Source organism: Apus apus, chromosome 1, assembly GCF_020740795.1.
Source record: "Apus apus isolate bApuApu2 chromosome 1, bApuApu2.pri.cur, whole genome shotgun sequence".
In the NCBI taxonomy this organism is placed as follows: domain Eukaryota; kingdom Metazoa; phylum Chordata; class Aves; order Apodiformes; family Apodidae; genus Apus; species Apus apus.
The window spans coordinates 139,553,046-139,567,488 of record NC_067282.1 but is presented as its reverse complement, the minus strand read 5'-3'; the positions used below and the strand labels follow the sequence as shown (position 1 = coordinate 139,567,488).

The 14,443-nt window shown below is 40.9% G+C and overlaps 1 protein-coding gene across 4 annotated transcripts in view; it reads left to right on the top strand.

The window, feature by feature from the left end:
- The window catches only part of PTPRO (protein tyrosine phosphatase receptor type O), a 153,445-nt gene extending 139,846 nt beyond the window's left edge, over positions 1–13,599 (top strand). For 3 of the 4 annotated variants that reach the window (XM_051618387.1, XM_051618404.1, XM_051618413.1), the window contains 7 exons: positions 125–201; positions 2,478–2,612; positions 3,607–3,729; positions 5,275–5,429; positions 8,290–8,425; positions 10,809–10,929; positions 12,005–13,599. In XM_051618387.1, the coding sequence (XP_051474347.1) occupies positions 125–201; positions 2,478–2,612; positions 3,607–3,729; positions 5,275–5,429; positions 8,290–8,425; positions 10,809–10,913 (731 nt within the window). In that variant the 3' untranslated portion in view covers positions 10,914–10,929; positions 12,005–13,599. The remainder of the gene's footprint in view (positions 1–124; positions 202–2,477; positions 2,613–3,606; positions 3,730–5,274; positions 5,430–8,289; positions 8,426–10,808; positions 10,930–12,004) is intronic. The other variant, XM_051618395.1, reaches the window with a different exon arrangement.
- Positions 13,600–14,443: the final 844 nt, after the last annotated feature.

Sequence of the window (14,443 nt, the reverse complement as noted above, 5' to 3'; positions counted from 1 at the left end):
GGTAAATACGAGCTTTTTATAAGTCGGGGTTTTTTTTCATGTTTTGTAGGATTAATAAATTTTGCCTAATTGGAGATGAGTGCTGTGTTTGAAAGACAAATTTAGGGTTTTTTTCCTTTCACAGATGATTTTAGTCGTGTCCGGTTAGATGCAATGAATGAGGAAGAGGGATCTGACTACATTAATGCCAACTACATCCCTGTGAGTACAGAGGCTTGTGTCAGTGTAGCGAACCATGTGTCAGAACAGTTAAGAGTATGTCACCTGCAAATAGCACAGTATCCCTGCGACCTCAGTCACATTCTCAGCATCTCCTTCAGCTTCAAATATTTTGTCTACCAGGAACTGTGCTTTTCACCACCTACCCAAAAAAAAAAAAAAGAAAAAAGAAAAAGAAAATGTATGTGTGCGGGGAGTTTTTTTGCAAAATTTGTTGCAGTATTGCTGGGTGAGCTGTGAATCTTTGTGAAACCTAGGTGGGACTAGTTGAGAAATGAAGAGGAAGTGTAAAGTGGTTCTGTGGGTTTTTAAGAAAGCTAGGAAATACATAAACTTTTCTAGGTTACTACAGCACGTGGAAAAAGGATTAAGCCAGACACTCCACAACTGACAAAATGCACACAGCCCAGATGGTGCGTGGAGAGAGCTTCTGCTGTCTGTTTCATCTTTGCTGTTTCCTGTGTTCCTCCTTCTGCCCAGAAGAGAGCAGCCATTTCCCAGGGACTAGCACCCAGAGTTTTAGGAGAATTAAAGTATATACAGAGCTGTTGTCAGTTTGACACTGGGAGCTTCATCAGCTCTTGCCACTCTTGTCTGAGCTTGTGCAGTCACTTAGGTTTATCCCTGCCACTGCTACAAAGGTTTCCCCTTATATTATTGGCCCACCATGCTGAGGCTCAGTGTCAGGGAAAGCAGTGTCCACCGGGTCATGCTGTGTGGAGAGGAGGTAGGACACTACAGCATCCCTTTAGAAAAAGCCCTTTCACTTGGTGACCATGAGAAAATGGGCATTTCTGCATCCTTGCCGTGAAGAGAAGGCAGGGAGCTTAATCAGCATTATAGAGAAGGGAGGAGCCCTCAGATGAGTCAGTGAAACCACTTCTTCATTGCTGTGGCACTGCCCATGCATGCACTGCTGAACATGTTGCCTCTACTTAGTTTCTGTGTCAAGAGCAAGAATCTAAACACTCAAGCTGTAAATGTCTGAACTCACAGTGAGCCAAGAAAGAAAAATGTTCCAGCGTTCAAAAGCATCGTTCACAGCTCAGGAAACTTCTGTGACATAGGATTAGGGATAGTGGGAGTTTGTACAGTGGTCTTTTTTGAACTGCTCTGTTCTGCTTTTTATAGTTTACACCTCTTTAATTCTACTTAGAGCATAATGCTGACCACAGAAACTGGGACAGACATGTCACCTTTATGCTTGGCTTTTCCTGACGATTGCTTCTCCTGCCTCCAAACAGAAATACTATTGGTGATATGTGTGTCTGTGGTAATAGAGATTTGACACTTAGATCAGATATAGCCTATGGAGACAAATAAACAGCAAATTCTGTGTAGTGCAAAAACTCAGAGTGAGCTGACTTCTCAAGATGACTGGAGGAAGCCATTTATGGAAAGTGCTCCCAAATCATTACTATTTTTACAATCCACATACTGTGGTGGCACAGAAATTGTCCAATTTGCATGGAATCATGCTGTGTGTTGGATGTATCTTTTGCTCGTATTAGGAATATCAAATAACCTTCCAAATGGAGTTTTGATGATACAGTCTCAGCAAATGTGGTTGTAATAGATTCCAAAATGGCTATTCTGAGGGTCTTTTATTATAGTTTTATAATGCTTATTTTGTTGTGGAGAGAAGGAATCTTTCCAACAAAAAGCATGTTGGTAGAGATAGGAGAAGGAATGCATGTGAGCTTCAAGAAAACATAGCAAAGATCATCTGTTGAAAGGTGTTGACTCAGAGTGTTGTCTATAATTTTAAGCAGAATTCTAATTGATATTTTACTAATTTAAGTCTTCATGAGTCAAACACATGCATGTAATCCTGTTTATTGCTACCTTCCACTTACATTAGTGGCTAAAAATCACTGCCAGCACTGCCTGGGATGAGCAGGGTAGGCGTCTGCAATCAGTTTTATGTCTCTAACAAAACGCACTCTTATATTATGAAATTCAGAAGGAGCTGGACCTTTGATTTATGATTCTTATTACTTGTTTTCTTAAGGTTGCCTTTCCTTCTCTCTGGGTGAAGGATATATATAGTAGCAGCTTCATATTCTGTACCTCATTCTAGATTGCTGACACTTTGGAAGAACCATCCAAAACCGGCAGAAGTTGTAATCTCAAAATAAATACAAAAAATAAAGAAGTAGTTTCTTTATATTAGAAGTATCTTTTAAAAGTACAAATTGAACCTGAGCAACTATAAAAAAATCATGTTGGTAAACTGCACCTGTCTGTTTGTTTCTTAGGGTTATAATTCACCCCAGGAATACATTGCAACCCAAGGACCCCTGCCAGAAACCAGGAATGATTTTTGGAAGATGGTTCTCCAGCAAAAATCTCAGATTATTGTTATGCTCACTCAGTGCAATGAGAAAAGAAGGGTATGTAACAAAATCTTGCATGTAGTATAAACAAAACTACTACGAAACATACTTATTTTCTAGTGAGTGAATTTCCTTGCATTGTTTTTTGATCATGAGGCAGCATCATAACCAGACCTGGAATGGACCTTCATTCACTTATGGCAGGCATTTCAGGATGATTAAGGGACTGGAACATCCTTCACATGAGGAGAGGCTGAGAGAGCTGAGACTCTTCAGCCTGGAAAAGAGAAGGATCGGGGGATTTTGCCACTGTGTATAAATGCCAGATGTGAGGGAATGGAGAGAAGGAATGCCTCAGTGGTACCCAGTAATGGGACAAGAGGCAATGGGCACAAATTAAAACACATTAAATTTAATCTGAGAGCAGGAAACACTTCTTTACTAGGAGGGTGACTGAGGACTAGTACAGGTTGCTCAGAGGTTGAGGAGTCTCCATCCTTGGAGATATTAAAATGTTACCTGGGCATGGTCCTGAGCAGCCTGCTCTATGTGTTCCTGCTAGAGCAGGGGGAATGGACAAGATGACCTCCAGAGGTCCTTTCCAACCTCAGCCACTCTGTGATTCTTCACTTTTTGAGTTTAAATAATAATAAAATGCAAGTATTATACACTACATTTTCCTTGACATCATAACAGGAATATTTGGAATATAATTTATTTTTAAATATGTATGCTCTTGTTCTCTATGCTTTGTTCCTTTTAAACTTATTCTGTTAGGAAAAATAGCAATGTACAAGGACAGGATATATTTCCATTCTTTGCTGTACTAATGATACCCTTCAGAAAAACAGTGTATAGCTTATGTCCACAGTTACACAAGTAGGAATGATCAGGCTGAAAGTCATTGCAGGATGTATTACGTCTTATTGCAGCATCAAGTAAATAGTGCTATAGACATTTCTAAAACTGAGGTTCAGTGTACTTTTCATTGTGCTTTTTTATATATGCATTTATATAACTACAAATATGTATGTGTGTATTTACCTTTTAGGTGAAATGTGATCATTACTGGCCTTTTACGGAAGATCCTGTTGCATATGGGGACATTACAGTGGAGATGCTGTCTGAGGAGGAGCACACAGACTGGGTTTATAGGAATTTCCGTATTAGCTATGTAAGTGAAACATTTTGTATGGCCCTACTAAAAGAGTGAGAGTAATTTTGGTCTAGCTTTTTCTTCAACCTTTGTCCACTTCTGTTGTTCATGGGAATACTCCTAAGAGAAAGATTGATGGCCTTGCCTACACAGGCAAAAGGCTTTCCCCTAAAATTGTCATCTCTGCATTTCTCAGCAAAATGCAAGACTGAAGCAAAAGTAGCACCAGAGTTCTGGACATCTCTGTGTTGCCAATAATTAGTGACAACAAATGTATAAAGTTCTTTCCTTTACCTCAGGCATATCATCTTGCTATAAGCTATTCAAAACTTGAAAACGCCAACATAGAAACGGAAAGTATTTTTCAAAAGGGAAATTCTGAAATATTCCTATATACCTGTAAAGTACTGAAACACATGTGAGAACATGTGATTTCCAAATTAAAGCTGTTCAGATTTTCAAGCATTGCTTTCCAGCTTTGTGTCCTGCACCAGCTTGTTGGCAGCACCAGCTTGTGAAGGAAACGTTAGAGATATGGAGGGGACATGAAAAAATCTGGGCACTGGCATATCAGCATCCACCCAAGACCTTAGTCCTAACCAGCCATGCCCACTGCATTACAAACTGTCCACAGGGTGCAGACTAGGAGTGCAAATAGATAAAACATGATGTGTTGCACTGATGGCATCCATTAAAAATAATCTCGAGTTTGCAGTTCAGGTAAACCATCTTTTACCAAACCCAGGGCAGCTACTTCATGGTCTTTTGTACTGATCTCATTTTTTAATATCTTTTTCCTAAGGATCTGCTGTTTTCTGTGGCTGGGGAGAAGTTACTGCAGTAGGGGTATTTAGCCTGAGCCAGGATGGCAAAACTAAAGGCATTGTTTGCCACGGGTTTTAGTGATAACACTCTCCAATCCTCCCCATGTTTTAAGTTCCCTTAAGTATCAAAGATGAAATGTGTTGCTTTGAGAATCTTATTTCAACTAAAGCCATTACAGTTCCTAATATTATAAATGTTGGGGTTTTTTATAATAATGGGTATTTTTCTAAATATTTCCTTGCCTCCTGTAATGATTTTTTCTTCCTTTTCTTTTTTATTTTTTTTTTCCCTTGGAAACTCAAAAAGAAAAACTCTCGGGAGTCCAGCCTTGATTGTTTGCCAACAGCTTTTTTTTTTTATCTGTGGCAAAACAAGAAGAGGAGAGGGAATAGGACAGAAAGAGGAAGAAAGCCTAAGCTTGAAAAATACAACCATTCTTGATTTAAAAGCAAAATAAAACCAAACCACCGGGAGGAAAAAAAAGCAGAAAAATAGATCTCAAATGCAGAAACAAGAGTTCATGCCTTTTTGGTAATGATGGCCTGATACCCCCTCCCTTTTTCAATCAAATAGCATGTGAACTCTTTGCCACTTTTTTTTAGCTGCCTTGACTTCCTTAGGCTGTATTTAGGGGTGGGAAAAACTACCACAAAATGACAAAAACCCCTCAGTTTGACTGAGCGTGACTGCACTGTTAAAACTCCTGTGAACATATTGCTGCTCCACTTTTCCTGCCAGGCTGATGAGGTACAAGACGTGATGCATTTTAACTACACTGCCTGGCCAGATCATGGTGTCCCCACGACCAACGCTGCTGAAAGCATCCTCCACTTTGTACAGATGGTCAGGCAGAAGTCAGCAAAGAGCAAAGGCCCCATGGTCATACACTGCAGGTAAATGCTTCAAGGAAATGGAGAACTGAAGGATGTAACTTATTAAATAGGTTGGGAAACTTTTGGAAGGATAAATTCTGGGTTTCTGCTTACCTGTTTGCTGGAGATGGTTCTCTTTGGTGTAAAGGGTAGGTCCCCAGCTTTGACTACAGCTGGGCTGGGATTTCAGCCTTGCAGCCATAGACAGCAAGGCGTATTTTTCTAGATAACAGTAATTTCTTTGGATGTTATCAACAAATGGCTTTCAGGAGGTGTAGCAGGTGATTCTGATTCACACCAGCTCAAGGTCTGCCCCTGTTTTCTCATTTTCACACCTTCATGATACAAATGCTGAGGTCTGGTCAACAGCCCCCTGTGGTGTGCTGCTCCCCTGAAGATGTGTGTCTTTGTGCAGATCCTTCTCCTCTGGTCATTCAGCTTTCATTACATTCAGGAGGCATGAAGAGCACTCTCCTGTGTTAGCAATAATACCAATATCTCATGGTATCTCATGTAGCAGTGCTATAGGCTTGGGGAGGAGTGGCTGGAAAGCTGTCCAGCAGAAAGGGACCTGGGGGTTCTGATTGACAGGTGGCTTAAATATGAGCCAGCAGTGTGCCCAGGTGGCCAAGAAGGCCAACAGCATCCTGGCCTATATTAGAAATAGAGTGGCAAGCAGGACCAGGGAGGTTGTCTCTCTGTTCTCAGCATTGGTGAGGCCACACCTCAAATACTGTGTCCAGTTTTGGGCACCTCAATACAAGAAAGATATCGAGGTGCTGGAGCAGGTACAGAGATGAGCAACAAATCTGGTAAAAGGCCTTGAGACCAAGTCTTATGAGGAGGGGCTGAGGGAACTGGGGCTATTTAGTCTGAAGAAAAGGAGACTGAGAGGAGACCTCATTGTCCCCAACTGCCTGAAAGAACATTAGAAGGAGGTAGGTACTGGTCTCTTCTCACAAGTAACTGATGATAGAACAAGAGGAAATGGCCTCAAGCTGTGCCAGGGGAGGTTTAGACTAGAAACTAAGAGTAACTTTTTCACTGAAAGGGTTGTCAAACATTGGAACATGCTGTTCAGTAAGGTGGTTGAGTCACCATCCCTGGATGTGTCTAGGTGTGGTGCTTGGGAATATGGCTTAGTGCTGGACTTTATTACAGTGCTCACTTACTTGGCCTGTCTGGGAGCAGCTGCCATATTAGTGATGATACCATACCAGATTGGTTCCTGATGCATTTCTTCCAGCTGACTTCAGACTGCTTTGTGGCTCCTCATGCAAGAGCTTTTCACAACAGATTTCTTAGAAATATGTAAATAGACAGGTTGCAATGGATGAATGTTTATACATTATGGTGGCACGATCCTAATAGAAGAAATCTGAGAGCTCCTTCCCAGAACATGGTGTTGTATAACAATATCATTGCTAGTTTCCAGATATGGCATGTAATGTTCTACTGCAATGCAAAACAGCAGCATTTGTAAAAGCAGGAAGTCCTGCAGCCCTCCCATGTAACTTAATGGATGAAATAATAGGGAATATTTTTTTGGGAAAAGAAAGGTGCTAGTAACTCAGGTAACAGATCTATATGTAGTAGTGTGAAATCAAACTTCTTATATACCACTTAATTGTTCTGGGAAAGAATAGAAGCAAGCATCAGAGACCTGGTTAAAAACTGCAGTATTTTATTTTAATTAGGATGCTTCTAGCAGCAGAGAGAGAGATTTTCAGATTGTTTTTTTGGCGTAAACTGTATGTCTTAGACAGCATATTTTAAAAGCAGCAATGCTATGAAATCAGTGGAAGTCAGGAAGAAAGAATGTATAGATCAACTACAGCAATTGTTATCAAACTTTAAAGAAGGCATAGAACTGACATTGCAACTTCTCTATGTGTTATTTATTAATTTATCAATTAATGATTCTGTCAAATAAGTAGATAAAAAGTTCTGTTGTATTCCTCTTATTCAAGATATTGACATTTTCTTAAACACAAGCTAAAAAGCTCAACTCTGTTTCATGAAAACTATGTTGAACTGTGTTGAGATGAACTGTTGCAAATATTTTCAAGGCTTTTCTGAAAAATAGGACAAGACAGCAGAAAGAGGTTTTGCTAGCTTGGAATCTGTATAAAACTCAATAAAACCTCTAAACCCACACCCATAATGAAGTCAGACTTAAATGTTAACATATGAAATCACAATGCAAAGATTTTCACGCACATTAGAATCTCTAAATAGTAGTAGTAGTGTCTTTTTTCTAGTCAGTAAGCTTCTTTTTGTAGGGTTAAACATTGGTCAGCCAAGCAGTTGCTGACTATTTCTGTTTGGTGCTCCCAAGACAGAAGTCCTGGAGCATAGACTCCTCTGGGTGGTTAGTCCTTTGAGGATGAACCACAGCAGGGCAGTGCCCTGGCAAAACCAAGAGCTTTGCCGTGCAGAGAGCTGTGGAACGGAATCCTGCAGGTTCAGCCCCAGCTGCCTCTACGCAGCAGTGACTGCTGAGCAGGTCTCTGCATTTACAGTCACAGCCACTGTATTTAGAGATCTCATTAAATCTCTGAGGGCAGCAGTAAAAGTGGGAAGAGCAGACAGCTAAGGGTGGGTGTGGGTGTGCAGACAATTCTGCATGTGCTTGCAAAAAGAGAATTATAAGAAGGTGAAATAACTGCAGAGCCATGCATTCCATACATTCTGCCTAAACAATGTGTGGAAGGCTTACACAGCATTAACTCCTGCAGGTTAACCAGCCTGTCTGTCCTCAGAGTAGCTACATCTGATTATCTTAGCTGCAGGACAACTGCTTTTTTGCTGTACCTCTGATTTTCCTCCACGTTCCCATCAGAAAACCCTGAAATGAGATGCATGTCTGTGTTTGTTGCAGTGCTGGGGTGGGACGAACAGGAACCTTCATAGCCCTGGATCGGCTCTTGCAGCACATCCGTGATCATGAGTTCGTAGACATATTGGGCCTGGTGTCTGACATGCGGTCCTACAGAATGTCCATGGTGCAGACAGAGGTAAGATGAGTTTGCTTCAGCATTGTGAATGTCTCCTTGGATCTGTTTGAAACCTTTCTAGCTGTTCGTGTCCAACCACTGTTGTTCCCCCTGAACACTTGACAAAATAGTTATGAATAGGTATTATTAAGTTTTCACCTTCATTGTAATGTTGTCACATAATTAATCTGCTGCATAGGTGGGTCTGATAATATATGTACAATCTCACTGCTGTCTTCCAGAGGGGATGAGTTATTGATACCTTCTGTGACATTAATATGCAAACAATGCATTAGAAGACATTAACAATTTTCAAACCATTTTGAAAAGAATTGGACTTGCTCAGGCTAATGACTCATGAAGTGGTAGCAACATCCGACAGCCATTCATGCTTGTTCAAGAGGGTGTCATCTGGCCAAGCACAGGAACTCACACAGTGGCAAGACAAATAACAAGCAAAACAGACAAAAGAACTGAGTCTGCCAGACACCCTCCTTGCCCCTCTCCCTGCCCAAATATCTACTGGATATTTCTTCTTCTGTATTTTAAGGCAAATGTCAGGAGAACAGTCATACTGTCAGAATATATAATGGAAAAAATTCACAAACTTTATCCAAAGCAGGAGCTTCTATGACACCTTCCCAGTTCTTCTACTAATGAGGGAAAGATTTCATGCTTGTTGTACTCTTTACTGGTCAGACACAGTATAAACTGGCAAACTCCATACAGTTGGAATTGCCAGCACCATTGGTTACAGGCTGTAAATGTGTTAATCTGTTGCCAAGGATTGTTTAACACGGAGCAAAGCAAAGGCTTTGCAGGGACAGAATGTGGAAAACCTGCTGTGACTACCATCTAGAAATGAAAAAAAGGTCATTATTCTCAGACCATTCTGGATGGTTCCTATCAAACTACCACTTTTCATTCAAGTCTCTAAATTAATCCAAAGGAGATCCTTATGTAAACATGAGAGAAACAAATCCTGATGGTTTATTTCAGCTGCAACTGTGTTACCACTCCAGAGGTGATGTCTTTTATTTATTTATTTATTTATTTTTTTTTTAAATGTACAAACTCATTGTCAGCTTGGAACTGATATTGAGGGCTGGGCTTTGATGGTTGGTGACCTCATGTTGCTCCAAGCAGTGGCCAAACCTGGACACAGAGGGCACTTGGTGGTACTGGTACTCAGGTGCTGAGGCCACTGAAAAAGGCTTTCCTTGCAAAAATGAACAGCTCACCTGGGTTCACATTGCCTTGTACACTGGAAACTTGGCAATGTCTCACTGAACAATTTCAAAAAATAAGTGGCACAGACCCAAAAAGGAGGTTAGATTGGAGAACACCCTGAATTGAAACCAGTCAATCCAAAATGGTGGGTGTTAGGAAGTCCAGGCATTTATTTTGTCTAAAACATGCTTCAGACTCGTACTGGTATCTCCTGGCATAAGCAGACCACTGGGACAGGGACTGAAATCCAGGGTAGGGCTTTGGAGCTTGAAATTCTGCCTTGGGACAGTTGTTTTTGCTCGAGATCCACTAACTCCTTGTGCATAGTGCACTTAAAGATTAGTGTACGGTTAATCAGGGTTTGCCTTCTTTCTCTTTGAAAGAACCTTAATTGATGACTTTTAGATTTCCAACTGAAGTACAGTGGTCATCTGTATGATGATAATGCTTAGAAAAGCCAGTCCATAACCAACACCAAAACCAAAGATAATCACAGTCTTGTTGCACAAAAATCTGTTCACAAATACAGCAGTGCATGTGATTCACCCAACTTGTTTACAGTGTCATTTGCAGAAAGGCTGATAACTCCCCAAATAATTAATGGCTCTGTGGAAAAAAACAAAGAAACAGGTTTCAGCTTTTAATTTTCAAGCTGAAGAAGTCAAACACCAAGGAACATGAGGTTCTGTAAAACATTTTGGGGGCGTATGTGGCATGCATGCAATTTGTTACACATAAAGCACTCGTACCTTTCTGGGAATTAAATTTCAGGCAATATAAGGCAGATCCACTGTAGTTCCAGCTGAACTCTCATATTCAGTTCTATTCTATTCTATTCTATTCTATTCTATTCTATTCTATTCTATTCTATTCTATGCCAGGCCTTGCTATGCCATGCTATGCTATTCAACTTCTGTGTTCATTCAAGTTATTAATAAGTGATTATGATGCCAGGGCAGCTCAGGTGTACTTTGTGCTTCCTCAGCTGCTGTCTTCAACAATTGGGAGCTATTAGTTTGGGAGCAGACACCTCACTGTATGTTGCATGGGCCTGAGGAAGGAGAGGAGTAACAGCTGTGCAGGCTGCTCCTGTCAACTATAAAACTCTTTCACTGGTTGGGTTTTGTCATGCTTTCTGAGGTGCAAAACCCATACATTTGGTCTTTTCTTCCAGGAACAATACATTTTTATTCACCAGTGTGTGCAACTGATGTGGCAGAAGAAGAAGAAGCAGTTCTGTATCAGTGATGTCATATATGAGAATGTCAGCAAGTCCTAGTTCGGAGTCACAGGTGGTAAGTCAGGCATATGTGCCGTGCTCACAGCCTCACGTCCCTCCTGCTCAGTGTCATGAGTGTTTGCTCCAGGAGCTTTGCTAGGGGTTTGGAATATCTTTGCTTCATCCCCCTCCGAGTTGATGTTCACATGGAGCGTGTGAGGAAAATTCCTCTAGCTTTGCACTTTAAGCTCTACTTTCCGTGGTAATTTAAGGGTGTATTGGCTCAGTTGTCATTTGAAGAGAGAATCTGGACATCCTGAGTGAGCAATTTAATCATTCCCTACCACTTGTCCTAACACACCTTAAAAAGTTTAAAGGAGGGGAGGACTTTTTAGCTGCAGTCATTCTCAAGTCTCTTACCAACAGCCAGGTTACCAAGGCCAGCAGATGTTTGGGGATGCTCTGCTACCACTGCTGTTATGGCAAAAAAACCTGCTGGAGGACAGGATGACAACCAAAAAGCTCTGACATGAAATGATGGGGAATTTTCTTTTGAATAAATCTAGAACCAGGGAATAAGAGAAGGCTCAGCCTCACACTACCGTTAGTATAAGTGACATGACTATGTTGCCTTTCCACCAAGCCCCAGTGCCTGAACTGTTGCATGCAGCCAGCCCAGCTGGCTCTCACCTACCCAATGGTTTGCTGGTGTGGACAAGCTTCGAGGATGCACGCTGCTGCTGTTCAAGCTGATGAGCTTTAGTAGAAGTAATAACCCAGCCATAAACTTAATATTTTCTTTTCAGTGAAGAAGAAAGCTACAGACTTTTTAACACAAACTGGTTCTCAAATAGCTGGTGAAGAGCTGGGCTGTGGGCATCAACACTTGCTATCTCTGCTGTGTTTCTGTCATGCCGCACGTGCACCTTTATTAGCCTCTGCATATGTTGTTTCCCTTCCCATTAAATGAACCATGATTTACCTAACTTTTTTCCTAATGTCCTCGTAGTTTACTGTCTAATCTGGGTCCCAGAGGCCAGCTGCTTGTACTGGTGGGCTGCAGGCCCAGCCTGTATGGAGGGATCGTCAAAATAAATGCCAAGAACTGTATTTATTTCCTTGTTTATTTCTAAAGCATTCTGTTTGTTCAGTTCCAGGTGAGACCATGAAGCACACCCATCTTCCCTTGCTTCTGATTTTTTTTCTTTTGATGGTTTGAATGGCCAGTTGTTCTGCCAGGAGAGACTGCTGCTTCACAGTGTACACGGACAATGAAAGAAAGAAACTTTTAACTTTTTGAAGCACTGGGGAGACAAAGCCTTAACGAGCCTGCGGTGTCTTTTGAACTATTTAATTTCTGGACATTTTTTAAAAAATACTGGACCAAATTCAACAAAACACCATGAAGGAAAAGAGACTATATGTGCATAAAATAGATTGCTCCAGAGTGTTGGGATTTTTTTGTTTGGTACTTTTGGTTAATTTTTTAAATTAATTTTTTTTCTGTGCAGGTTGGGCTTATGGTTAAAGTAAGTGCAATATTTTTTTAATGGTTGACTGAAGAGCTTTCTTCATGTGTCACTGGTCTGTGCTAATGTTATTAGGAGAGCAGGCATTGTTAGTATCTAATAATACCTCATTAGTGAATAGCGAGGCATGAACATACATGAAGAAATCTGGAGATTGTGAAAAGAAAAGGGGGAGGGGAAGTGGGGGGATTTGCTGGGTACATGGATTTGTCTGTTTCCTACAGCACTGTGGGGTCTGGAGGAGCACAAGACCCAAGGAACGGACTGACAGGCAGAAATCCAAACCATGAAGCCTGAAGCTGAAGCAGGCAGCTGACACTGAGAAATGGGGTGGTTTTGGTTCTTGACTGTGCTACTACTAATTAAGCAGAGGGATTGCTCTTTTCACCAACCTTTTGAGTAATGCCACTCATAAGGTTCTTGGTTTTAGATTAATCTAATCAAAGTGCAGCTGAGTTTCAAGCTGGGATATGTTACACTCCATTACAATAACATTCAACTGTTGGAGCAGTCTGTGGTGCCTATACCCCTCATTCATTTGTATTTTTAATAAGTATTAACCTTGTGTCAAAACGTGATGCTGATTCAGGTGGGGGGGGGACATGGACAGTAATTTTTTTTAAAAGTACTTTAACAGATGCAACTATTTCTCTGAGCCAGGAATTCACGATGTTACAAAATCAAGGTTTTTGGCATGTGAAGGGCTGGTTATCACTTTATTACTACAAGGCTGCCAAAGCACTGGTATGGATTCCTGCAGGGGCTTCGGGGTCAGGGCAGGGGAGCTCTTCTCTTTTTTGCTGTCAGTTTCAGTTCTAGTCAGAATGATTAGCTATATATTTTATTATTTTTTGTCTTTGTATAATTCCGGTACATCATTGTGTATTGTGACATGGATGCTGTCAGCATTTTTGTAACCTGTTGCTTTGTGTCACCTTTTTGGAAGTTAGCAGCAATGGTACTCAATGTAAACAAAACAAACTTGAACTGAAAGTAAACACACTGGATTGCTTACCTGTGAAGAAGTCACTATCAGCAAAACAGCAAACACCTGCATGTGATTTTTATTCACCCCTGCGGCCTGTTATCACCTGTCAGGGTACCAGGTTGTAGTTTGGTAGCTAAGCTGCTTCCAGGAGCCTGATAACCTCCTTCAGATGATATTTGAATGTTATTTTTTTCTTTCAAAGAGTCACTCCACTAACCAGTAAATAGGTGTATATTCCTTTAATAGCTATTTTGTTACTGTATTGGTTACAGTGGAAAACTTCCTTCAAACCTCTATAGCATGCAAAATGCATAGAATTAACATCCCCCCCAAATAAAACAGGTGAAGGGTTCTGAAGAAACAGGACTCTACCTCTGATTATTAAATGGGTATATTTATTGCCCCACCCCCCCCCTTTTTCATGCATCTACTACTATTTCTACAGTTTCCAGGAAGCCCAGTCCTAAAGCAGAGATGTCTGATCTCTAAACAAGATGCACAGAGATGGATGCAAAAGGGCAGAGAGCTCTGTCTTAAGGGAGCAGGTTGCTAACAACAAAGGCTTCAGTGGTACATGTTTCTCTCTCTCTCTCTCTCTCTCTTTCTCTCGTTTCACCAGTGAGCCTCAGCTGGACCACTTGCCATTTCAGTAAGAACAGCAATGATTTGCCTAATTTCAAAAGAAGACAGAATTATAAATTGACCATTCAGACTTTGCCTTCATGCTTTTTTTTTTTTTTTCTTTTTTTTTTTTTTAAAGTATATATCAGTGTTTCACTATATGTTTAGTCAGAAAATATGTTCACATCCTTCTAGACAACTAGTGGGAGAGGGAGAGGGACCCCCACAAATGTTTTTGCTTTCTCAGCTACTGCCTCCTCCCTCCTGCTAGCCATTGTCCATCAAATCTATGGTTATTCTGTATCATAGACCAGAATTAGCAGGTTACCTTTAAAACATTAATGTGCACACAAAATATCACAGTGTGAGCTGGCTGTAAAGAAGCTTGTCTGAACGTGACAGGGTACAGGATTGCTGCAAGGATGCCAAAAATGCATACTGCCTGAATTTAC